Genomic DNA, 27,955 nt, shown 5'->3' on the forward strand with positions numbered 1-27,955 from the left:
CTGGGTTGCTAGTTTCCCTTGGGCTCATCCCGTGGGCCAGCGCTCTCTCCATGCTGAAAGACATCCCAGCCTAGGAGCCATGGACTGGGCCTGACTGCAAATCTTAGCCTGATTTCTGCTGTGATAACAAGAAACTTGAGATTGGGCAATTTATGAAGAAAATGAGTTTGTTTTGCCTCATCTCTGGAAGTCAGGGGTTTGAGAGGCTGTGTAAGGTGACAGCCTAATGAAGTCTCAAGTGTACTCCAGAAGGCAGAATATCGGATCATCCCATCAAACTATTTCTTTATCCTAACTGTCCCAACAGTTCAGACACGACAGCTGGACTGACCTTCTACTCTCAAGAAACCTCACCTTAGGAATTACATCTCAGCATGAGTTTTGGTGAAGATATTCAAACCAAATAAGTGAAGCTGGCACAAAACATGGCCACATCTGGATTGCTGAGCATTTTTACCAATGGGGAGAGGCACAAAAGAATGGTTCATCCAAGCTACGACTAACATAAAGCTGGATGACAGTTACCGTAGGGCTGGAGCGTTATGAAGACAACACAGCCCAGTACCCACTGCCCAGAATGAGACCCTGAACATGACAGTACCTTAGAATCCTCCTTGCGCCTCTTCCCTGTCACCACCAACCCTAAAGGTGGCCAGCGTTCTGCTTCCTGCTTCTATCCATTAGTCTTCCTCTTCCTTGATTTATATATGACACGGATCAATAATCTCATGGCTTCTTTATTTGAATGTCATACTTGTGAGGTTCATAAGTTGCAAATTCTTCTACACTTTAATTTCACCATCAAGTACTATTCATTATATAAATATAGCAGAGTTTGCTATTCTATTCTACTACATATGGGTCCCTCTAGCAATTTTCTGTTCAAATAAAACTAAGTACTAGTTGTGCAACGTACAAAGGTGGAGACCAGGACAAAGCTCACACACCTGCTCTAAGTTTAGCTTAGAAAATGAGCTTGTGTATTAAGCTCTTATGATGTGACTTCAAACTCTGAAGTTATAAAAATTAAGTATAGAAAATTAAGCATGTTTATATTGCAGGGGGTAATATCCCCAGGAAGAAACACTTCCTTCCTAGATTCTTATCTTGTTCTGCAAAGTTCTGCCTGCACACGGAGGGGTTATCTAAACCAACGCTGAGAGATGCCAATGTTTGTTTATCATTTGTGTTGCAGATGGTCTGCATTGCCTAGATACTTTAAAGAAACTAAGAACATCCAATTTCTAACAAGATGGAAGTAAAGAAACAAACTTCTTTAAGATTGATTAATTTCTTGTTGAGACAGCCAAGTAAGATGCCAGCATCTACAACAATTTTAAGCACTTGAAGATGAACTGTGCTACCATCTGAGGTTTTAAAGTGAAGCATATTACTTTCTGTGTAGTCGTCTGAATGCAGCTGTCTCTGCAGAACGGAAAGCTCATGTCTTCAAAGTGTATCTAATTCCGTGGGAAAAGGAGCAGAGCGGAGACAAGACAAGGCGAGAGGAGTCGCAGAATGCACGCTTACTGAATCCTATTACTATGAGATACAAAAAAAGCCAGCAGAGCAAAAACAGATCCAGAAATGTTCCGATATGAGAAGAAGGAGGCATATCCCTTTGTTCCATCAACCCTACCATCTGCAGGATGGATAGGTTTTGCTTTCACTGAGCTGGAGGAGGGGAGGGAGAAAATGCAGTGGATCATGTATTTGTGTAAAGTTGTCAGGAGACATGGGCGAGAACCCTGAAGATGAGGACTAAGGAATGTATCCGGATGGGACATGTGTCAGGAAAGCACAGGATTCTAGACGTCAGACAGGAACAGCGCAGTGAGGTGGGAAGACCTCTGTGTGGATAAGACACAGCAGTCCTGTAGACTGTGGACAAGGCTCTTTTTCCATGTTTACGCTTATGTGTGACACTCACACGTGAGGAGACGTCATTGAGATCGCTTTCACAGCCTGTTACCCAGTCTTAATCACCCCTGCTGAATCATGTCGTCCTGTCTAGCCCACCTCTTATCCTGATTTTTTTTTTTTTTGTACAGGCGGTCAGGACTGTGGGTGGACATGACTGTGATGCCATGTCATATGAACTGTCTGCTTTTGTTATGAAAATACCAAGTCCAAGTTGGGTATGGCAGAACACACCTATGATCCCAGCATTCTAGCGACAGGGGCTAGAGGATGAAGAGGAGTTCAAGGGCATCCTCGGCCACACAGTGAGTCTGAGGCTAGTTTGGGCTACATAAATCAGACTACAACCAACTAAAAACAATCTACTAAGTTGGAAAGGGTCGTGCTGCCTTTTTACAAGTTTTTCAAGTTTGGAGGCTGTAATGAGGTGCTGAGGCAGCACAGCTTTCGACAAGGCATTTCTCAGCAAGAACAATGCAATTATAATACACTTTCTTTCCTCCTTGTTGGAGTGGCTCACACGTTTTTGATGAGCAATGTTGCAACTGCTCAGTTTAATACCTGAGAGAGTAACCTACTGATTCCTGTTCTAGGATTTTTATCCTGTTTATATTTTGTACACCGCCACCCCCACAGAGATACTCAGTGAAACATTGCTTTTGATGAAAAGCAAAATCAGAAAAATTGCCCATCACAGGAGACTGCTGAGGTGACAAAGCACACATCGACAAAGTATTATGCAAGCATGATACTGACCCACATGCATGGGACAGACTTCTGGACATGCAGTAAGAAAATACGGAAAACAGAATGGGCAATGGGGCAATGCGCATTAACAACACTACATGGCCCTTGGGCTGTGTGGATGCCAGTGCTTACTATGCTTTTTAAAAACTATCTTAAAAATGTAATATTTTGGTTTTCAAAGTAAATTGCTAAAGTAGGAAATTTTCAAGGAAGAAAGGAAGTAAGAAAACAAATGGAAATGAAAATATCTTGTAACGGACATACTGCGCTCTGCACTTTTTCCTTAACACACTGCTGTCTTACCACAGGACAGAGTAAAGGTAAGTTAGGTACATGGCAACCATTGTACATACACAGGTCTATAATTTGGTAAATACCAAAACAAAACAAAAAATCCTTATTTAATGCTTCCTTAATTCTTACCCAGAGCAGAAGCCAAACATGTATGCTCCATTTGCCTCAGAAAAGGGTGCTGGGGTGCTTTGTCTAGCACTGTGACCTGGAGGGTCTTCTGGCTCAGATGGATAGGGGGTGACAAGCTGGGGGATTCAGGAGGTGGGAGGTCCCTGGCCTGGGACTTAGTAGCTATAGGATCATAACTGTAATCGCTTCCTAGATGTAAGAGTAAGTTTCCTGTGATGTCTGTTTTTGAAACAGAAAGCCCGAGAAAGGTCATGCAGTCCACCCCTGCAGAGACTAACTTGAACAGCAGGGCATTACTTAAAAGTAAATTACTAAAGACTGATTTGAAAACCTGTAGGAATTATCTGCTTGGTCCAGCTGTTTTCAAAATTTATTAGCATTAAGCTATTTCTTTTACTAAGATATTTTACATAATGCTGTATAAGGCTGCCAGCAATAATACTTCACATGAGAAATATCTTTCTAATCTCCAAGAACTGAGAACATGAGATGGAGAAAATGTTACTTTTAGTTTTTTCAATAATTGATGTTTTCTTTTGGTAAATTCATTCTGGAAATGTACAGATGAAAAAAATCAGCTTGGGTCAAATCAGCACATGTCTATGGTCAGATTCCTGGGTCTAGGAACACCCAAATCCCTATCTACTGACTCTCAAGCACACGTCTCTAACCTGGACTTCCGGCCTATCAGCTGGGCACTCTGAGCACGTCCCAGCGGGTGCCAGTGAGTTCCTCAGAGGCCACGCCCATTTTATCACTGAGATCAGAGCTCAGAGTCCTCACAAATGTCTTGAGTCAGTTGCTAATAGACAGGATTGACAATAGAATACAGTGGTTGCCAGCCAGGCATGATACTGTTCGTCCAGGAAACATTTGGCAACTAGAGATATTTCTCTTTGTCCCAAGGAGGCAAAAAGAAATTAATATTGGCATATTGTGGGCAGGAGCCAGGGATGCCATTATGTATACTATATCACAAGGGACATTGTTCCACAGCACACAGTTATGCTCAAATGTCTTTTGTGCCCAAGTTGAGAAAGGCCTATTCTATCATCCTGGATGCGAACTCTACCCTGAAAGGCCCCTCTTGCCCGGCTTGGTGTGCTCAGCGTCTGGATGGCTACACGCTGTGCACTTCCGGAATAAAGGAAGGAAAGAACTCAAACAGGATTGCTCTTGTTCTGAGTCTCGCAGCTTAGCCTTGTTGCTCTTCTGGCCTCGGCCATGGCACTAGCTTGAGCCTAAGTGCCTTCCTGCCTGCGTGCTCCTGGGCTGCGCCTCTCTCATTTATAAAGAATAAAGGCCTGAAAGTAGGGGGTTCAGGAATGTCTTTATAAATTAGCATTAAAATGGGGATTTTAAAACACAAACAACCTCAGAAAATTGGGCCGGTCTCTGCTCACATACTGAGACGATAATAAAAATGTATCCAAAGTCCTGGATTCCTGCCATTCACCACCATCCCCCCCCCCCCCCCCCCCCCCCCCCCCCCCCCCCCCCCCCCCCCCCCCCCCCCCATCCTGTTTCTCCTGACTTCCCATGAGGAAAGACCGTATAATATCTGCACGTGGCCAGCTTATCACCTGTAATGCTGGAGCATTACAGCTCCAGCAGAAAGGGATCCTGGCAGTCTGGAGCCAAAGAGTACCACAAAGTCACTCCAAACGCAGCTGCTTACAGCCCTGCTCTGGGGGAAAGGTTTCCCTAGCAAAGTCTTGATCAGGGCCCAGGGGCCTTTCTCACAAGGTTGAGGAAACACCAAATTTGAAGCTTCTTCAACCTAGCTAAAGTGAAAGAGTTTCTCTTTATAAGACCAGTCCAATCAGCCTGTAACTCAAGGACTTTCATAAAAGAATGTTTCCTGGGACTGACAAGCAGGCCACTTACTAGCTATGGTGTGTGGGACACTGAAGACATAAATGTGAAGAATTATCTAGTCAAGCATGGGGAGGGTGTTCCTCTTGGAAGGCCACCTTTCTCAGAGGCGACTGGCCATCTTTTCATAGTCCCAGAGGCAGAGAAGCCTCTTACTCCGCACATACCTGAATGTCTCTCTGTCTCCTGCTCACAGAACTGATTATGGAGGAGGGCCTTAGCACAGTTATGCTGGCAGTAGTGAAAGTCAATGCCAGCTCACAGGGCTCAGAGGGGCTGAGTAGACACGGTCTAAAAAGATGACATTGGCTTGGGCAATCAGCATCTTACTGGAGACTAAACTCCCCCAAACTACAGGTTGTTACATACTATAGAAAGCTAGTATACACAGGCAGTCCCTCCAAGATACACAAATGTCAATTTCCTCTCAGTCAAGTGGCTGATGTCCTGTTAGCTTACAGGTATATTTAATTTGGTTTATATCAATAAAGCTGGTATTCTTTGAATGTCTGACATCCAATCCTGGAGTGTTGGTCTTTTTTTTTTTTTTTTTGTAGGAAGGTATATTACAAATACAGTTACTATGTGCACAGTTTTAAAAAGCATGAAGACAGAAATATTAATTAATTATATTTGAAACAGGTTCTCACTATAGATAGTCCAGGTTGTCATCAAACTCATGGTCCTCCTGCCTCTTCCCTCTGAGAACTAGATGGCAGGCACACACATGGACCTATCTTGTTCTACTTATGATGACCACATCAATTTAAACATTTTACACATTAAAGGCCAGAATGACATTTCCTGGGGTTTGTCAAAAAAAGGAACCTAGGTGGGGTCTAACTACAGCAAAACCAAACAATACCCTGCCCCAAATCCTAGAGAGAAGCATAGATCTAAGTATACTGACCACAAAATGTAAGCAGTGCCCCCCCACCAGTCGTGATACTGAGAATGCAAGGTGGTTTGGACATTAATCAAATATAAAAACAGCCTGTGAAACAGGAAATGGTTTTCAGAAATCAGTACTTAAGCATTCAACATAATTTTATGTCACAGACTTTGCAAATTAGAGTCCCTCATCTTCTTCTTTTTGGCTGGGCTCTCTCTATGTAGCCCTGGCTGTCTTGGGATTCACGATGTAGACCAGGCTGACCTCGAGTTCACAAGATCCACCTGCCTCTGCCTCCTGAGTGCTGGGAAAAGGTGTGCACCAACATGCCTGGCTCCCATGCCTTTTCAGAAAAAGCTTTTTGATTTAATTTTATGTATGTGTGCCAGGCAAAGGCCAGAGAGGATGCTGGCTCTCCCGGAGCTTGAGTTTCAGGCAGCTGTGTGCTGTTGGAAGTGTGTGTTGGGAACCGCTGCAGGAGCAGCAGGTCCTCTTGACCACCGAGGCTCTCTCCAACGTCCTTCTTCCCACGCTTCTGGAAAGAAAAGCTCTTGGAAAATTCCAGAACAGGCACCCAAACTCTCTTTCAAATAGTCTTTCTTCCCTGGATCAGATCTTGACTTGCCATCTCTGTAATTAGCTGACCCGGAACATGGAATTTAAGAAGTGGTCCTCAAGTCATGCACCTTTAATACTGTAGAGGCGGGCGCATCTCTGTGAATTCGAAGCCAGCCTGATCCACAAAGTGAGCAGCCAGGGATGCTATACAGAAAAAGCTTGACTTGAAAAAACAAAAATAAAACAAAAATTAAAAAAGAAGCAGTCCTTCTCCAAGGATGTAAGAAAAATTCAGTTTGGAATTGTGCTGAGCTACAATTTCCTGTATCCACTTAACCTTCAAAAGCCTTGGTTTTCTTATCTACAAATTGGGAAATAATCCACATTTTCTTTCCAGAGGACTTGTATGATTTCCCAGAGAGAACTCTTGTCTTTACGGAGTTTTGGTGAGAACTGCAGGAAGGGAAACAACAGGCAAAGACATATATAATGCACAAGCAAGAAATGCTAAAGCCAAAAGTCACATCTGAAGGTCACGGTGACAAGGTTTCAGGGAACTGAGGGACACTGGAATTTATCACATAGGAAAGCCTTTTTGAGGTGGCATTTGAATAGAAGTGGAGGGGGAGTGGCGTGAGGTAGTTACATTTCTGGGAAAATTCAAAAGCAGGAAGAAGGAAGAAAACACACAAGGGTCTGGGGAAGCAGCAGGTGTGGGCCCCTGACTGGGGGCGAGGGTGGGAACTCTGCATCTGAGATTCTGGTGTTCATTCAACGAGCTGGAAGCCCCTGGAGGGTTTGAGGCGGAGAACAGCTACACAGAGACCTCCGCCATTACTTGGAGCTGGGTATGGTCAGGCTTTGCAGAGGCAGAGACCAGACAAGAGGGGGAGGTGATGAGGACTGAGTCAGGACTGGCCTGGGATGGTGTGCATGAGAGGATGCAGAATGGCTGCAAGGTTTCAGTCTGAGCCAATAGGAAAGAGGTGAGGCCACTGAAAAGAAGGGGAGACAGTGATGTGGTCTGCTGGGATGCAGTGAGGGCTTATGGTCAATAGTTTGAGATGACTGTCTACATTCAAGGAGAGATTACAAGTAGTCAATTCAATACATAGAAGGGACTGGGTCCTGGCCAAATGTCAAAAAAAATTTATAAACTCATGTGACTTCATGACAACCATCTGTTCTCTATGCAAGGCTGGTGTTCAGGAGTTGGCAGCTGGCTTTACACCAGTTCTTTGTGAAAATTACAGTAGGCATACACACCCCTTTTTGTGTGTGTGCAGTAATGGAAGGGCAGCCAATGCTCTTGACCACTGAGCTGTCTCTCCAGCCCTGTGTGCAGTAATGGCAATAGCAGTAACGTCAGGTAAAGCACAATCACCTAGGCAGGAGGTGGTTACACAGCTCTTTTCTTTCTTTCTTTCTTTCTTTCTTTCTTTCTTTCTTTCTTTCTTTCTTTCTTTCTTTCTTATACTTGGTAACTTTAATAAAAAAACTACATTTAAAGAGCTTTTTAATATTATTCTTTAAAGAATGTAATCACACTCTAACATTTATTTATTTAGCATGTCTGTGTGTGTGTGTGTGCGCACACATGTGCACGCATGTGTGCATGTCTGTACCAAGGCATAAGTGGAGACAAAAAAATAACTTGTATGCGTTGTTTTTCTCCTACTGTGTGGGTTCCAGGGATCACAGTCAGGCTGCCACACTTGGTGGCAAGCGCCTTCACCTATTGGGTCATTCACTGATACTTGGTATTTTTCTTAATTTTGCATATACAAATACTATGTATATATGTAATTTTAATATTGTTTAAGAAAATACTCTAGGTATACACTTTACCATTGCTTTTTGGAGAATGTCCACTGATATATACTGTTGCCTATAAAGATAGTTACTAGTAATGGGTGTGAATACTGACACAGCATGCCTGCTGTGTGGACAGGCTGCCTGAACAAGCATAAATAACAAACAGACTTAATTGCCAAGGGCCCGAAAGCTCACTCCTATTGTATAAAATTCTCAGCTCCCCGGGAAAGCAGAGGAAGCTATGTATTTCTATTCTACAGAGAAACAGCTGACCAGTTATTTAGCCTCACCCTTTAATTAAGATGTGTGTTATTAAAGTTTCTGGAACACAAGGCATCGGATAGAATGTCTGATACTTTCAAGGTGTTTTCTGGTTTTGTTTTCTTTTAAAGAAAGAGTACAGGTACAAGAATTTAATGCAGTCTGTTACTACATCTCCTGGTGGTTTTATGTGGAGTGGCACCTTCAAGAAAAGTACTTTGATATTCTTTCACCAAATGGACAAATGGGGAAGAGGACACAGGAAAATGCAAACCATCCCACTCCTTACTGGTGTCAAGTCAGCACAGGTCAGAACAACTGGGGGTGTCATTTTTATACCTCAGACTTTTAGAGATTAAAACGAAAAAAACCCTGAGGGTAGAATAGGGAAATTCTGTCTCATCGTCACATGGTGATGGCCATGATGTGAACTTGTAGCTTTTCTGAAGGGTAAATTTGTCAACCTTTATTAAAAAAACTCTATAACCGTGCAAGTTTATCTACCCACCCAGAAATTTCATATCAACAAATTTAGCCTCAGGGAATAAATGCACAAGAACACAGAGAATGCTAATTTTCAGGATACCACCACATCACCAACTATAATCCAAGTACGGACAGGACCCCAAGTGTTCAACCACAGGAGACCAATCTATTTTGGTACAGTTACACAATGGAGTGTTATGTAGGTTCTGGAACTGTAATACAGTGACATGCTCACTGGAAATATGTAGCACTAGGAGAAAACACAATAATCATGAAGCCATGGAGAGTGAGGAACTGTTCTGATAAAAGTGTGTGCATGTGTGTCAGCATGATGCATATCAACATGCACATATACAAAAAAAAAAGAACAAAAATCTCCAAAGGGACAGACTAAAACTGTGTGAATAGTCTATTTTGGTGATTAAATTATGTGCATTTTATTCTTTCTTTTTGTTACAACTGCTTTTTATTCTATAGCAGAATACAAAATTAAAATCTTATAAGCACAAATTTTGTGAATAGAAATATTTACAATATAAATAAGAAAATATAATCCCCAGCAAAATACAAAGCTACTTCTCCTTCATAAATAAGCAGATATCTGAATCCTAACACTAAACTATAACTTTGTACTACAAAATACAAATGGCACTAAAAACCATTTAGATATACCAACAGTTTATTACACTCCCGTTTTTGGTATTAATGTGTTATTCCTAGACAGACGCCCATTCAACAGGCACCATCACAGAGAAATATTGTTGGGTAAATGAACTGATTTTGAAAAACTAGGTACTGAAATGTGGTGTCTTCAAGTTGATGCGGCCCTCCCTATGCTCACAAAGCAGGACACGATGCTCTCGCTCCCTCCCAGACCCTCCAAGTTGCAGTTAGCTCTGCCGCAAGTTATCTTTCTCACTGAAGGGCTGAAGCAGAGCTTGCAGCCGCAACAGTAACAACATGTCGTGTCTTGACTGATATTCTTGGCATGGGCATCTAAACAGATACTTCAGTTTTCACAGTGCAAGGAGATGCTGCACTAGCAGAAGAGAAGCACCAGGTGGGAGAGGTGGCAAAGGATACAGGTAACCCTGGAGGTGGATGGCAGGGGGAAGAGGGGCTGGAGAGGCCTGGACAAGCAGTTTAAAGGCAAACAAAAGCCTGGTTTGGGCTAACTGCTGTCTCCTTTAAGGGACCAACCTTCAACACCCAGCTCTGAAACTGGAGCTTAGAAGACGACACTTTGCTTTTTCAAATTTCCTATATGATTCTGGGAAATGAATGGTTAAACTGTGATTTTAGCTGCCAAAGTCAAATTTTCCCGTACAGATGGTCCAGCTCAGTTCTGCCAGCGGAAGGATTCCGTGTAATTCAGCTTTCTTTGGACACTTTGGATGAAGGGAAGCCAGTGTCTTGGAAGTGGAGCCAGTCAAAAGTGGGCAGTTTCAGAGTGAGTCAGGGTTTTCTCATGAAGAACAGACATCTACATCCCTGTAGCCAACAGCTTGGTGCTTCTCCTTCCGTCCCGTTCAGCCATCCAGGATGAAGGGTGAGCTGGCCCCCACCGAGGTCCTGGCACACCTATCCACAGCGCATTCCTCCTGAGCCCCGATCTCATGGTAAGCCCTCCAGGGTGGCGCTGGATTGTTTGCTGCAGAGTATGTGGTCTGGACTGCTGATGCGATGCTGGAAAGCCTTGCCAAGCCTCACCTGAATTCCTATTCTAACAGAGCGCACCCCACTGAGGGCCCTACCAGAGAACAAAGTCAGCTGACCAAAGATGCTCACAACTCCCTCCTATCCAAAGGTTGATGGAAGTTCCGGAGGTGATTAGCTCAGAAACAACACTCCTAAAACCATCTCCTTAAAGGAACAAGAGCCCCCGCCTCCCAGCCCATAAATCCTATTTATATGACTATAAAGGAGGTCTCGCCTTTCCATCTTGATTATCATGACTTTTTTTATGCTTCTTATACTTAGACATGGCAAATGCCACCTCCATCTATTTATTTTTATTTTATGTGTATGGGTATTTGGGCTGGATACATGTCTGTGCACCACATGCAGGCAGAGCCATGGAGGCCAGAAGAGCATGCTGGACCTCCTGGAACTAGAGTTTTAGACAGCTTAGCACTAAATGGTTCTGGTGCCTGGAAGGGCAGCAGGCATTACTCTTAGCCTCTGAGCCATCTCTTGGTCCCCTCCATCTCTGTGATTTTGGCTTATCCCATTGCGTCAAGGCCTCTTCAAACACTAAATTCTTTTACCCAATTTAATACTTCTTACTTTTAGCATTGCCTGATCTAAAGCCTTTGTCACACAGGTGGATGAACAGGTCACAACAGACTTACAAGCAGCCCAGGCCCCTGAATACATTTCCTCTTTTTTACTCTGTATCCGAGCTGGAGGGGCTGCCAGAGGAAGGCCCTCACGCCCCTACAAGGACAACAGATACTCTAGGTGACTTACAAGCTATTCCAAAATAGAATGGAAGGACAAATGGTTACTGTCCAGCAGAAAGGGAAAGGAAGCATGAGCTTCACTATGGCTTTGTCATGGAAACCCAGCAAACGGGGTCTAGGTGGCCTCAGCACCAGCAGTCCTATAGGCTTGCATAAGCACGCTGGGTAATGTAGTATAAGGTTTGGGGTTGACTTCCCAGCTCAAATCCTGACACCCTGATTTGTCCCCCACACTTTGCTGACAAGCTACTGGAGTCGCTACTTTTTTTTGGCATCAAATGCTCTCTGGGTATCAGTGGACTGGAAGGAAGAAAGCCAAGAACAAAGAGCAGGGAAGGCCATGGACAACGGGGTGAAGGTCAACAGAGCGCAGACGACAACTAAGAGGCAGATGGGACTTTTCCAGGTGACTGAAAGACACAGCCAGTGACCTCAGGGTCTCTCCTCTGCCAGAATGGAGAATAAGCGCTAATGGCAGGGGCAGAAATGAATGACAAGGTACTTTAAAGTATGCCACCTCATCTTCATGAAAGACAGTGCAATGCTCCGACTGTATTGTACTCCTACTGTGCCAGGCATGAAAAAAGTTAATTTCATTAATGGGCTATTAAAAAATATATATATGTATAAACACATATTTGGAATTAGCACTTAAACCCAGGATTTCATCAACAAGTTGTCCTCCCAGTCCTTAAAATATTTCCATATGAATCTTGTTGATATTGCTGCAGTTTCTCTGGGCTTCGTGTGAGCAGCCAAGCTGTTCAGGCAGCAGAGTCCTGCAGATGTGGACAACCTCCTCTGCCTGTGTCTAACCCCACTTTCCCATTCGACCCACAAGACATGGCATTTTCTGTACTACAGAGAAGAGATAACGAGGAGGAGCAATGAAACGGGTGAAAGCCGAGGTGGAGGAACAATGTACAATGTCTCCCATTTGTCTCCTTTGAAGCATGGTGGGCCCTGGGAAGCTGCCTACACCACAGAGCAGATACACATCTCTAAGCATATGTTCAGCATGTACACACACAATACACATTGCTAAAAACAGATAAATGCATCATACTGACCTTGGGGGGTTTAAACGGATAGTCTGGTGAAAAGGTGATGTCAAGAAAGAACACCCCTCCTTCATACACAGATCCTGGGGGCCCCAATATAGTTGACCTCCATTCATAGATGTTGTCTCCTTTGGGTCCAGCGCTGAAATAAGACACACAAATGAAATGTGCTTACAAACTACATAAAGTTTGGAATTAAAAAAAATATATTTATGTAACAATAAATTGAGTAATTCCATAAAATATAACAAAGTTAAGAGGTTAATTTTATCTCACATATTGCTCAGGTCAACATCATTGTTCTAGAAATGGAACATTCTGGTGTTACTTAATGCAACAGAGTTGAAGGTTCTGCCTGTAAGGCTCATAACCCAAACACCACGGAGCAAGTTTCCAAGGACACCAGCCTTGTATAAATATGAAATTATCTGTGAAGTCTTGAGAAGGGTGATGTAGCCTTGGAAGCCCACGACACAAATCTCCAAGTGAGAGGCTAATGCAGAGCAGCTGGTCACCCTCCTCTAAGCATGAAGAACTGAAAACAGGCACCACGACGCCAGAAAAAGCCAGATTCAGGAGACCCACCCTGCGACATGCCACCTCTCCCTCCTGCCCCCATCTCCTAGATGATAAGAAGTGACATTTTATTTCATGATTGTATTTGATGACATTGTCTCTGTTCCTACCTAGAATAAAAATTCCTTGGGGAGTAGACTTCCTTCTAAGTACACATCTGTTGGACAATGACAGGCTAACAGCTGAGCAGGTCATGTGACAACGCGTGGCCAACAGAAATCTGCATCTCTATCACATTCATTAAGGAGAATAAAGCCCGGGTAAAAATGAACAGCGTTACTCGTCAGAGAGCAGCAGTGCTGCAGAAAGGCAGTGCTCCAGGAGCTGGGTGTACTCAGTGGTACCGTGCTCATGGTGCCCTGGGCCTCATCTCAAAGCCACTCTTTTCCCTGCCCAGGAGGAGCAGGGGAAACCCCAAATAACTCAAAACATTATCCGGGATTCTCTCTGTGTTATCAGGCTATTATTTATAATAAAAATAACTATATGAATGCTTAGGGATGATTTTACTCCGAAATCACTGTAAAAATATTGATCAGAACCAAGATGAGACTACACAGTGACAAAACTTTTAGAGTAATTCACCTCACTAGCAAGAAAACGTCACTCTGAGGTTACGGAAAAAGAGACTTCCTGCACTCTCTTTTCCTCCCCCTCCTCCTTCCCTCTTCCTTCCTTTCTTTCTCCCTTCCCTTCCTCCTTCCCTAACCCTCTTCCTTTTCTTCCGTGCAAAAATAAAATCTTTTAGAGTCTGAATGGCAGTTCATGTTTATAAACTAAGAAATAATATCTAGATCATGTAAAACTGACCAAATCTTAGGGCCCAAACAGAAAGTCTTATGAATTAATAGGAAAAAGACTAATAATCTACTAGAAAGACACAAATAGACATTTCTAAGAGACAGAAATAAAAATTAAAACACTTAGTTTTGTCAAAATTGGGAAAAATAACAATCTGATTGGCAAAAGTAAATGCTAAACAAACAAAACTTGGCAGAGATAAGGACTTGGGAAAATCTGATTTCTACACACTGCAGATAAGTATGTTCAAATACAATGGAGAACACACCAATCTTTATAAAGGAAGGAGGGAAATTCTGTACTTTGCAGTGCCATGGGTGGACAGGAAGGTGCTGAGCTCAGCAAAGGCAGGTGCTGGATGGCAAATGCTGAGATTTCTCCCCCGTATGTGCTAGCTACAACACTGGGCTCCTAGCAGTAGAGAGCAGAACAGCGGCTCTGAGAGCTGGGTGTGAAGACAGACTGGTTAGTGCGTATGAGCCAGGTAGATAGGAGGTTGGACGTGAGGGAGCCTAGCAAATTGAGTTCTATCACCAGAACTGTGTTTCCTGGTTGGGCAAAGAGCTAGTAAGGGAGGCGAGGAAAGTGCAGCTGTATCTTGGCAGCTGTGCCAGCCTTTTGTGCTTAGACATCGTTGATACTGCAGGTAGGGTCTTCCTGCTGTACCAGGAACTAAGGCAGCAGGGCACATTGCTAGTTGCCACACATGCATGCTAACGGGGGTGCCCTCAGAAGACTGTGGCTCCATTATCGTTTGCATTGTGTTTTAGACCCTCTCCCTCCTTCCCTCCACCCGTGGATCATCGGCAGAAAGACCCTAAGAGAGAGAAGCCACGCATCACGATTTGGGAAAGAAGACAGTCACTGTAGCCCATTAACACACCACCCATTTAAAAGTCGCAAACTTCCCTAAAATGCACAACATGGAATGATGTTCTTCCTTTGGTCAGCCCACTCCAGTTACTCCCTTGAGCACACTACTGCTTTGCTATGCTTTGCTCAGTAAACCTCCGCTTAAACTCTCCTTGCCTCTCAGCAGAATCGTTCATTTGAGAAGGCAAGAACTCAGGAGAAAGCTTTTCTAGATAACATCTTTCAGGGGTGCAACTAAATAACAGGAGTCAGTTTTAATGTCCTGTGTCACAGAGGGCAACTACAGTATAGTTGACAAGAACTCATTAAATATTTCAAAATATCTAGTAGCAAACTTTTCTTCTAATGTTCCAAACACAAACAGACGGCTGATGTCTGAGGTAAAGGATACACCAGCTAGCGCTTTGATCCCTACACACATCTATATTGGAGCTGCGCTGTGCCTTGTTATATATCCAATGGCCACTTCAATTAAAAATAAAAACACATGTTAATTAAGAATGCAGACTTTGGTTGTGAGCCTAGCCTTTAACGGCTGAGCCATCCCTCGATGGTGGCACACGCCTTTAATCCCAGCACTTGGGAGGCAGAGGGAGGCGGATCTCTGTGAGTTCGAGACCAGCCTGGTCTACAGAGCTAGTTCCAGGACAGGCTCCAAAGCCACAGAGAAACCCTGTCTCAAAAAAAAAAAAAAAAACAAAAAACAAACAAACAAACAAACAAAACAAAACCAAACAAACAAAACAAAGAATGCAGACTTTGGCTCAACTGAACACACCCTTGCCATAGAGCAGAACATCTGCACACAAACCCACAGACATAGTGGTGTATGCACATCAGAGGGTCGCTGTGACAGCCATGGTGGTGTATCTATACTCTAACTGGAAGCAAACAAACTTACCTAGAGGGAAGCCATGTGGCTGTGAGACTCTGCATATCAGCAGGAGCAGATTCTCAAGTTCAAAAGTCACTGGAGAACCCAGCAGGAAAGAGAATATACTGCTGACACAGGTATGGTGTAAAACAGGAAACTGAACAAGGAACGAGTTCAGAGGCGTGGTTTCTTGGCGTTCTCCTATGTCTTAGTTACCTTTCTATTGCTGGGATTAAAATACCATGACCATCATGGCTGGGAGCATGGCAGCTGCCATGGACAGGAGAGTTAGCTGAGCGTTCACTCACATTCGTTCCACAAGTGAGAGGCAGAGAGAGCTAACTCTTGAACCTCAAAGCCTCACTACAGTAACAGGTCTCCCCCCACAAGTCCATGTTGAAACAGGAGCGGTGGCAGGGCTGCGTCCCCGGCACCCGGCCGCCCGCATGGCTAGCTTATGCCCAGAAATAATTACACGGAAACTGTATTCTTTCAAACACTGCCTGGCCCGGATAGTTCTAGTTCCTTATGGCTAGCTCTTACATATTGTTCTAACCCATTTCTAATATTCTGTGTAGCCCACGAGCTGGCTTACCAGGGAGGATCTTAACCTGCGTCTGTCTGGAGCGGGAGAACCATGGCGACTCCTCACACAGCTTCTTTTTCCCAGCATTCTCCTCTGTCTACTCCGCCTACCTAATTTTCTATCCAATAAAATGGGCCAAGGCAGTTTCTTTATTAATAAGAAATCACTCCCACATCATTTCCCCTTTTTCTGTTTAAACAAAAAAGAAAGGCTTTAACTTTAACATAGTAAAATTACATATAACAAAACAGTTATCAAGTAAGAATTACAGTTACAATATTTATATCTATTTTATCTCTTATCATAACTAAGGAAAACTATAACTAACCATTCTTCAACTCCATCAAAGACTCCAGAAGGATATAATATTACCTATCAAACAAGAAATAAGAAAACTCTAGAAATGACAGAGACATCTCGCTGCCTGGACAGTCACCCAAAGTTCCTCTGTACCGTTGGGGCATCCATCTTCGGCCTACAGGCCCATAGTATCCAGCAGACATTCTCATCAAGCAAGAAATTCCAAAGACAGTTCAGTCACTTTTTGCTGTGTCCTGCAGAATGTCTCACAGACTCTTTCATGAAGCAGGAACCCCAAAAGGTCATCTCACCTTTAGGCAAGTTCAGCAGTCCTCTCTCTGCGGGTTCTCTGTGTCCAGTTTATGCAACAGTCCAGGCAAGAGCAGTTTCTTGCCCAAATGGCTATCAAACTCCATAAGGATTCTCTTCGATGCCCATCTTCCTCTTGAAATAGATTGGTGCTGCCAGGAGCAAATGTGTCTCATTGTCATGAAAAACCCTAAGTTATTAAAATATCTTAAATGCCATATTCTGCAGCCTTTGAAAGATATGAAGAATGCCTATCTAACTAAAATATCTCTCTATATATCTAGAAAATCTAACTAACATGACTACAAGCTTAAGTATTAGCGATGATTATCCATTAACAACCTATATTTCCTAATTATACATTACATTTTTAAATGAACTACACAATCACAATACCTTAATCAAGATCAAAAATACATATACATATAACAAAATTGACCATAAAATCCATACCAATGCAAATTATTCATATCTATATCATATCCCCCTTTAAATGTAAAAGAACATTTATAAACAATATTTGGGAACATGGGCGTAGTTTTTTCTCTACAAACTGCTTCCTGCTGAATAGGGGCGTCGTTAATTAGGTTGTTCATGATATAACCTGTATGCTAGTTTCATCTCAGTTGGCAATTGAGCGAAGCAATTTTTTGAGGGTATTCACAGCAACCTTTCAGGAGGGCGTGGTCTATCATACCAAATCGGAATAGATGCAATCCACAGGGTCTCATCCTCTGCAAAAACAAAAGAAGACCCTCTCCAAAGCATCATATCCTTAGACCCAAATTCTGAAATCATAATACCCTTATATCCATTTTGGTTTAGATTGGCAGCCCATGTAATGAAATGTCTCTCTGTACTTAGCTCCTTCACAGTCAAAAATTTTAAAGAAAACACAATGTACATAATCCAGACTCTCTGTGAATTTTCCATTTTTACGTGGCTTATATTTCTTTATTTCTTTTAATCTATAACTCTCTGTACTTCTGTACTCTGTCTCTTTAAAGACTTTACCCTTTTTCTTTTTAAGACATTAACTTTATTCTTTATATTCTTTTTCTTCTCTTTCCCAAGCCTACGTACATTTATCCAACAGTGTCTGAATCTGTTTTATTGTGAATCTGTAATTTCTTTACTATACAGGAGCATTTCTTAAAATGTTAAGCATTTCTTAAAAACTTAAGTTGCACCATTTACAGGTAATACGGTACTGCCTGTGTCCTGCCCAGTCTAAACCTTAACTGCACGGTTTTAAGGTAATTACGGTAGTTCCTGCCTGAGATCAGCACAGTTCAGCATGGAGCAGCCGCTCCTGCCTCAGAGTCATTTGGTGCCCCTGAACCATTCACAGTTTCAGGCACACAGCAAGTCCACATTGGAGCCGCACTCAGCAGTTTAACTCTGAGACTGAGTGTGCAGCACAGAAACTCTTTTCATCCAAGTTACAGCCAAATCTGACATGCAGAGCACTGCGCAGTCTGAAAATGCGTCTCTGTATAGCGGCAGGAATCCGCCATGCTCTTCCGCCTGCCTAAGCCTGATTCTGCCTTCTGCCCAGGTGCAGGCGGGGAGCTCTGAGCCATCTGCACGGTCTCAGAGCACTCTCCTCCGATCCCAAGCGGAACACAAACATCCAGTCCCATAAAAGCCTTGAAATGCTTTAAAGCCAGAGTTCATGCTGGCAGCACAGCCCCCAGGAAGCCGCGCTTTAAAATGATGTAGCTTATTTTTCTGCTGTTGTAGCTGAATCAGGAATCTCTCTACAGCACGCCACCAACAAAACAGCAAAAATCTGTGTTAAACTCTCTCTCCCTTATTTTTAAGCCTTCTCAGGTTTTTAAGTGGATTTAGCCCATCACGTCTGGGCGCCATCTGTTGAAATAGGAGCGGCAGGGCTGCGTCCCCGGCACCCGGCCGCCCGCATGGCTAGCTTATACCCAGAAATAATTACACGGAAACTGTATTCTTTCAAACACTGCCTGGCCCGGATAGGTCCAGTTCCTTATGGCTAGCTCTTACATATTGTTCTAACCCATTTCTAATATTCTGTGTAGCCCACGAGCTGGCTTACCAGGGAGGATCTTAACCTGCGTCTGTCTGGAGCGGGAGAACCATGGCGACTCCTCACACAGCTTCTTTTTCCCAGCATTCTCCTCTGTCTACTCCGCCTACCTAATTTTCTATCCAATAAAATGGGCCAAGGCAGTTTCTTTATTAATAAGAAATCACTCCCACATCAAGTCCATGCTTCCTTATCCTTCCCAAACAGTTCCACCAAGTAAGGACCACGTGTTCAAATACATGAGCCCACAGGGGGAGGGGGGGATTCTCATTCGAACAACCACACTCTACTATACCACGTTTGGTGATCTTAGGAGCAATGTTTGATAATCTAATCATGTAGTGTCAAGTATGTTCATTTGTATGTATCAAATTTTATATAAAGAGAAAGTCTGAGAGTCAGTAAGGTGGCTCAGTAGGTAAAGATGCCTGATGACATGAATTTGATCCCCAGGAAGTGTACGACGGAGAGAACCCACTCCTGCAAGTTGTCCTCCAACTTTCAAATATGCACTAGGGCATGTCTATGTATACATATCCACACATCCGTGCACATAAAGTAAATACAAATATAATAACGACAGGAGTGGGAAAGTATGTTAAAAAGGCCATAAGATGCTATGTGAACTGAGAAGGTTCTGTGATGTGGGAGTGTCATATATCAATCTGTTGATTTCATTGGTTAAGTTATAATAAACCAACTGCTTGGCCTCAGCTTGGAACATAGATGGGAGGAGTAAACAGAATAGAATTCTGGGCGGAAGAGGAAGTGAGGTCAGACTCTGCTCTGCTCCCGAAGAGACGCCATGCTCAGCTCTCCCGGGTAGACGCGATAGCTCTGCTCTCTGAGGCACACGCGATGAAGATGGACATAGGCTAGAATCTTCCTGGTAAGCGCACCTTGGGGTGCTTACAAACATTACTAGAAATGGGCTAGTCCAGGTGCGAGAATTAGCCTGTAAGGGCTAGAGTTCATGGGCCAAGCAGTTAAATGAATACAGTTTGTGTGTTGTTATTTCGGGCATGAGCTAGCCAAGCGGCTGGGGTGTTGGGGACGCAGCCCCGCCGCTTCATATTCCAACAGTTCTGTGAACCTACTGTGCATTAAAAAATGACCTAGTGTTCTACTCAGCTGTAAAGTTTATGAACTACAAGGAGTGGTGTTGGCACAATGCCCCCAAGGGTACAATAGTGGCACTTACTTCTTACGAGTAGCGACTATTTAATTAGACTTCAGGCCTGCTCAATAGCAGGGAATTCACGCCCGGTCCTATAAACCCAGCCAACCACCCATGGCGGGTGAGGTCATGGGTCCTAGGAGAGACGACTATGGCTGCCACTGTCTTAAACCAGTCTAAGACCCCTGCTGTAGTCTCTGCACCGACTCTGCTACTTACAGTAGCTCTCCCCGCTCATCAACAAAGCTGCTTCTGGCAGCAGCTGGAGACAATTACAGACGTACACGACTGGCCAGAAAACAAATCAACCACCGATCCACACATAACACCACGCCAACACCTAAGGCTCAGGGCGCATCACAGAAAGGGGAGATGGGAAGACTGAGATCAAGAGGCCGTCTGCTGTAAATGATGTCTACCATATATGATCGGAAGGGTACACCCATTAAATATAAAAAAATATGACTGACTAAATAAGGCCTGTACCATGACAATCCAAACTGACAAACAAGTGTAGATGGTGGGCATCTCACAAGGCCTGACCCACAGGTGAAGAGCTGCAGGCAATAAATGGCTGCTGGGAGAGGGAGAAGTTCTTTGATAGTTTACCTCGTCCCAATACTTACACAGATGGCAACACTCAGAGTCAGCAGGTTTTACACACACACACACACACACACACACACACACACACACACACACGCACACACGCACACGTAGTCATGAATTTGAGACTGGGGAGGGACAAGGAATTGGAAGGGTAAAGGAGATGAAAAGGATGTAAACACAATATTATCATAAAGCACTTGTCTAATAGCTATGAGGCTTTGAGCTCAGTTTCCCACAAAACAAAGAAATGAATCTATTTCAAAAGACATGGACTGGAAAGATGGACCTCAATTCACAAGTGACTGTAAGAACAAGGGTTAAGGGGGATGGGGGAAGCAGAATCAGACAGATCCAGCAATGAAGATGAAGGCCCATTCAATTTTATTTCAAGTATTTGTTTTCTCTCTCTCTTTTCTCTTTTGTTTTTAGATTTATTTTTACTTTATGTGTGTGTTTTGCATGAAAGTATGTAAGTGTACCACATGTGTGCCTTGGTGTCTGTATAGGGCAGAGAGGACATCAGATTCCCTGGAACTGGAGGTACAGATGGTGTGGTCGGCCACGTGGGTGCTGGGGAACTAACCCAGGTCCTTTGGAAGAGCAGCCAGTGCTTTTAGCCACTGGAACATCTCTTCAGCAACCTTCTCTCTCTCTCTCTCTCTCTCTCTCTCTCTCTCTCTCTCTCTCTCTCTCTCTCTCTCTCTCTCTCTCTCTCTCTCTCTCTCTCTCTCTCTCTCTCTCTCACACACACACACACACACACACACACACATATAAAAAATGTAGTTAACCTAATTCATTGCAAAAAGTGAGCCAAGGGGGTCACAACGATATTCTGCCCCATCCTCCCACTGGCTGAGCTGGTGGTGAGGCAGAGGACTGCGTCCGTGCAGAAGACAAGGCTGCTTTCACAGCGCAGCCTCTCGCTGCCACATGAGCACACTCTTAGATGAGTAATGCACACACTTACACTCTGAGCTATAATTAAACCCACGATGAATAGAGGAGTTTACCATGAGGAAAAGCTTAAGGAGAGTAAATTATAGGTTCTGCTTACAACATTATCTCAAGGCAGATGAAAGTCAGTTAAAAAAACACACAACGATGAAACTATGTACAAACACCTCTTCAAGTGTGAAGACGTAATTTCCAGGGATCACTCTGAGAAGTTTTAAGATAATCTTCCAGGAATGAAAACCATGGGTCAAGTAAGTTGTCACAACATAGGGCCATCAAGAGAGGGACTCAGGAGTAGAAGACAGATACGTTAGTAGAAGGGCACTGGCTCTGGACTATTTAAACTGAATTTCTGCTCACTGTATCTGCCTTTCAATCAGAAAGCCAGATTTTATTGAAGTCAGCTGTGTATGCAGCTGAGGTTGGATTAAAATCAACATGGCTGATCTTATCACTTCGGGTTGCTCTATCTGGCCATGGTGTGTCTTTTAAAGTGCTCAGTCAGTAGCAACAAGCGGTCTGGAAAACAGACTTGGGTTTTAAACCTCATTCGCCCACTCACTCCCCAGACTGCACCTCAGCTGTCTGCTCCCCCGGCCACCTTAGGAAGCATGTGTGCACTACTTGCAATCTTACAGTCGGGACAGCGGCACTAGAGTTACATGGGTCTCCACCCCACCCCCATGTGGCATGTTGCAGGTGAGGACGCCGGGAGTGGAACAGAGTCTTGAAGTGTGCTATACTCTGCATGATTAGGAGCAAGGGACAAATGCTGTAAATGCAGAGGGAAGGATATATTATTAATGAAGGCCATCGAGGGCAGTGGTTCTCAATTGTCCTAATGCTGTGACCCTTCAATACAGTTCCTTGTGCTATGGTGACCCCCCCCCACCATAAACTGTAATTTTGCTACTGCTATGAACTGTAATGTAAATCCCTGTGTGTTTTCCAGTGGTTTTAGGTGACCCTGTGAAAGGGTTGTTTGATTTCCCCAAAGGGGTTGTGACCACAGGTTGAAAACTGCTGATTTAAGATATTACATGCTCAAATGGTAATATTTTACATCTGCTGGGCCAAATACATTATAAAGAACTTAAGTGGTTTTAAAAGCTCAGAGTACAGTTTTGTTGCCCAGTGCTGTCCTGGGGGAGTTGTCCAGTAAAAGTTGTGTGAGAACAAGGGGTTCTGCCTCAGCTCATCCTTATCTGACTCGGCAGCCACTAGCCACATGTGGCCATTAAACACCCGGAGTGAGTGAGGCTGTAGGGGCAGAATGGGAATTACAACCTCATTTGGTCAGAGGGAATTTAAATCTAAACAGTTCCATGTGGCCAGAAGCTACTCTACTGGAGAGCCAGCATTCAGAGCCTGGGCCAATCAAGAATAGCCAAAGTGGTTCTGAGTGTCACAGACTATGTGCCTTGCACAAAGCAGACAGGTCTGTGTATTCTTCACCCAGATCGTGGGCGTGAGGAGTCATACTGGTGACTGGTTTGTGATCTCAGTGGCCACTCTTCCCTAAGATGGGCAATGAAAGCCTGCTGGCAGAGGACATCTGGAATACTGAGCTGCAGGAAGCACACGGATGGCTCTGCCCTCAGACATACTCACGTGAACTGCGGCCCTGTCAGTTAAAGCCTGCTGCGAGGATGAGTGAACACGCAGAGTGCCCGTGTCCTAGCTTCCTGCTCTGTATGACCAGCTGATTACGACATTAACCCCACTGAGTAGCGGAATTTTACCATAAGCTTGGGACATCCAGTCTGTAAGAGTCCAGTGAGGAAATGTCAGCTGCTGTTGTAGTGGTTGAGCATGGGGAACAACACACACATTCACAAATGCACTCAAAAATTAAATAGCTATAATGTATAAGCAGGGTCTCAGACTCACAGGGCTAGGAGTGGAAAGTTTGAAAAGCCATGACAAAGATGACGGTGATGATCTCGTGACCCCACCATTGACACACATCTGGGTAGAGCAGAACTTGTGACGTCATTAAAGTGGACGGCAGCTTGACACTTGGGAGACCTGATGTGTCAGCAGGATTTGTACACATGGAGTCAGCAATGCTCCCCAAGTCTTTAGAAATCCAGAGCTGCTGCATAGCCAGTGGGCGTGCCAGTCACGTGTAACTAGCCAGGTGAATAACGCAGCTGGTTGCTGCCACTCGTCTCTTGTCCCGTTTCTGTCCTGACAGAAACCCCTCAGATACCAGAATTGGTGGATAACATCTCCCCGTGTACTTTAAATCCCCTTTAGATTACTTACAACACCTAGCACTATGCAAATGCTAGCAAACGGTGTACTGAATGTTTAGGGAACGTTGCTGGAAAAACGTTTCCTTTCCCTTTTTATTTCTGTGGTTTTGGGGATTGATCCCAGTACTTCACACGTACTATGTGAGTGTTCGGCCACTGAGACACAGTCCTCATCCTTCCAAGTGATACTCTGTAAGTCACGTATACTTAGGACACAAACAGAAGCCAAAGAACAGAACCAAATCTTATTCTGTGTATGTCTGTATGTGTGCATCTGTGTGTATCTTTTTGTGTGCATATGTGTGTATATCTGTATGTGTGCATTTGTGAGTGTGTATGTCCATATGTATGCATCTGTGCACGTGCACGTGTGTATGTCTGCATGTGTGCATCTGTGTATATATTTGTGTGTGCACATGTGTATGTCTGTATGTGTATATCTATGTGTGGGTATGTCTGTATGTGTGCATCTGTGTGCATTTTTGTGTATGCACACATGTATGTCTGTATGTGTGCTTCTCTGTGTACCTTTTTGTGTGCACATGTATGTCTGTATTGTGCATTTATGTGTGTGTGGACCTGTGAGTGTGTGTGTATCTGTGCCATTAAAGTATAAAGGTTTGGAAAGCATGTGCTTCAACAGAAGCAAGCTTAGAACAGAACTTGGAGTCCACTGAGCCAGACAATCAGAGCACTTACAATACAGAGTTGAGTACGTTTAAGCCTTCAGTTCCCCGGAAGGAATGACAAATGAGTACCCGGATGCTTTCGGCCTTCCTTCCTGTGCTGGCTAGTGTTCTGTCAACCTGACATGAGTTCGGGTCATTTGGAAAGAGGGGACCTCAACTGTGAACACACCACCACCAGACTGGCCTGTGGGCATGTGTGTGGGTCATTCCCTGATGGATGATTGATGTAGGAGAGCCCAGGCCACTGTGGACACTGCCACCTCTGGGCAGGTGTTCCCGAGTGGTCTAAGGAAGCAGGCTGAGTGAGTCCTGGGGAACTAGCCAATAAGCAGCGCTCCTCCATGGCCTCTGCTTCACTTCCTGCCTCTGGGCCCTGCCTTGGGTTCCTGCCTGGCTTCCTTAGTGATGGAGAGACCTGAGAGCTAGCTTAAGAAGAATAACCCCTTTCGGTGTTCATCACAGCAATAGAAACCCTAACTAAGACACTCCTGTTCCCCAGTATACCCGCTGCAGCTCCTAGAGAAAAGGACCCAGGTCAGGAACAATTCTCAGCATGTGCACAGGAAGGAACAGGAGGGTGATGGTGGTGGGCGGATAGGAGGAATAAACAGGTAAATCCAAAACTTATCCTCCTGGGAATTCAGGATTGGCAAAGTTTGGGGTTTTGTTCGAGGCTGTGCTCCTGTAAGGGAACCCCAGTCCCCTAACCCTACAGCAGGGTGCTGTCACAGCTGGAGAGCAGAGCTCCAAGCCGCAGTTGCAGGTCTGGGAACCCGCCTTTAGTCCTAGGCATGCATCCAGGGTACCAATCAGTCACTTCACTTTCAGAACCCCTTCCTTTCTTTGTTTTCTCAGTCCAGCAGGAACTCAATGGGAGTCACTGCTCCTTTCCCCCTTCTTCCTAAGGCACACATGCACCTCTCCCCCAAGCCCGCTGCCCTTTAACTCCATCACTAAGCTTTCTTACCAGGGTGAATGTCGGGAGAGGAAGAGGGACCCTGGCAGTGGCCGGCACACATGGGCACTCCACGGGGTCTGCTGGAGAATGAGGAACTTAAACCTCAGCAGGGCACTGGATTACCAGCACCGTACACAGGTAAAAAGTCATGCATCCGACTCCAGGTTGCCGGCCCTGAATCCTGGGACTGCCATGGCTCAGTGCAATTTATCAAACCACCTAGTGTCTCAGCCCTCTCCAGAGAGGCTTCATTTCAGTCGCAGGGGCATCAAGGCAGTGATACATGGAGCGCTCACAACAGTGCCTGGCCTACCAGCAAGGCTACAAAGGTTTAGGCTCCTGCTGTGATGGGTGATGAGAGGGATTTCCAAGCTGAGTGGCTTGGAAATCTGCATCTCTCCTGACCCTGGGCAGGACACGGTGATAGAAGAGCTTCTGTTTATGGGTGCCGACCGCCCTCTGTGACCTGCCTCTCATACACCTGCCATATGGTGTCCTGCATGCTAAAGATCCCCTGGGCCTCTTCTCCTGTAGACGCTTACCGCACAAAAGTAATCAACGGACGTTTGGTACTGTCAGTCTCTGCTAACTGATAACTTACTAAAGAAAAGGCCTCCAGAATCCCTAAAGCAGACCACACAAATCTGAAGCAGAACTGACTTGGCACCTGGGAGCATCATGATGTAAACATCAACACGGCAGAGTGACTGAGGGCTTAGGGTGTGGTGCTTGTTGGATGCACGGAGCCAGAACCTACATTCTTAAGCTCTCTAGGTGACAGATGTGCAGGTGACTGTGTCCATGAGAGGGAACAGCACTGATGGAAGAGTCAGAGCAGGGAAGACAAAGACAAAGTGAAATCGTGTGATCATCACTGACTGAGGGCCTCCTATGGCTCAGACACTGTCACTTCTTAGACCTCAGTCTCACTTTTCCTGTCTGTAAAAGAGAACACCGTGAAGGGGATCTTAAGAATTAGACTTTTAAATTTAATGGCTTAGGTTAATGAGTTAATTAATTTTGTATGTGGGTGCACGTATGTATGCCATGGCCCACATGTGGAAGTCAGAGGAGTATTTGTGGGAGCCACGATGAAACTCAGGTCACCATGTTTGGCTGCTCTTACCCTTTGAGCCATCCACCTGGTGCAGAACTGGATAGTTTATATTAATATGTTTACAGAACCAAGTGAAGATTTGGGGAACAATTTGGTTCTCTAAAAGCAGCATCTTACTATTAAAGTCTGTTCCTCCAAATAGTTGCTACTCAATATCATAGCTAAAACTAAGGGGTAAAGAAATCCAGAGGTTTAGCAACAGTGACCCAGTAAAGGTTAGAACTGATTCCAATCAGGGGAAAAAATTTTTTTTGTGCCTCTGGCACTAACAGCAATTCTCTGTGCGGTGGTGCACAGGAAAAGAGTCTATGACCAAAAATGAGCTAAATGTAGCTCTTTACATTTTTGCGTTAAGAGGCTAGAGCTGGCCAAAACAACCAAGTGGGCTAGAGGCACACTAGAGAAACCACGGTCTGAAGAAACATATGTCTTCACATCACTGAGACACTAGTAACTCAGCAATGCTCTCCATGACAGTCACTCCAGCAAGGGACTGTGACGTGTGCATCATCTTGACCATTACAGCTCCCCAGGTGGGCTTTATTCTTAAGGGAGAGTGCCCCACTTTTTTTTAAACACGTGGAAACCTGGTTTCCCAGAGCTTTTCAGCGCCTTTCATGAAATCAGACTCTGTGCTTAAAAGCCAACAAAACACTCCAATGCGCAGCTCCGATTTCCTACCCGTTCCTTCTGCAGCCCACTGGCACTCAGGGTGGTCTGTGTGTTTGGAGAGAAGAGATTAAAGACAAAAACAGGATGGACGCCTGTGGGAGCAGGGCTTAGCATGGCCCCAAAGCGCTGCCACCCCACCTGGAAACGACTTTAAGAAAGCAGCTGCATGCATGGAAGACTTGGGGGGGGGGGAGGGAAACACAACCAGACCACTAAGCAGCTTACTCGCTGATATTATTCTCCGCAATTAAAGGAGCTACCCTGCACCCATCATTTGGGTCAGCATTTCCATCCAGCTTCTCCTTTGGAGTCCCCAACCCTCCTTGTTACACAGCCCTGAAGAGCGAGTTTTCCAAAGGAGAGGGAGGGCAAGGATGTGGGAACAGGGCGCTCCTCACAGCTCTCCTGACAGCTGTTCCCAATGACGTCATGCTACTATTCAACAGCTTGGTGGAGGGCTGCCCATTACTTTCTGGCGTTCCCGAGCAACCCTGCAGTCTGCCCTTGTAAAACATTTAGGGAAGTGACTTTTAGCACCCAGCTTGGTGATTTGGGATCCCCACAGTTCATTAGTCATGATATTGACATCAAGTTCTGTAGCAGCTATTGCTGCTTTTCAGACTGCAACCTCTGCCTT

General features: G+C 44.6%; 1 protein-coding gene across 4 annotated transcripts in view; it reads right to left on the bottom strand.

Annotated features, from left to right (window-relative positions):
* The window catches only part of LOC126500578 (ubiquitin-conjugating enzyme E2 E2), a 277,963-nt gene that overhangs the window by 58,176 nt on the left and 191,832 nt on the right, over nt 1–27,955 (bottom strand). For all 4 annotated transcript variants that reach the window (XM_050140578.1, XM_050140579.1, XM_050140577.1 and 1 more), the window contains exon 4: nt 12,510–12,642. In XM_050140578.1, the coding sequence (XP_049996535.1) occupies nt 12,510–12,642 (133 nt within the window). The remainder of the gene's footprint in view (nt 1–12,509; nt 12,643–27,955) is intronic.

Source organism: Alexandromys fortis, unplaced genomic scaffold, assembly GCF_014885135.2.
Source record: "Alexandromys fortis isolate MF-2015 unplaced genomic scaffold, M_Fortis_MF-2015_v1.1 scaffold_46, whole genome shotgun sequence".
NCBI lineage: Eukaryota > Metazoa > Chordata > Mammalia > Rodentia > Cricetidae > Alexandromys > Alexandromys fortis.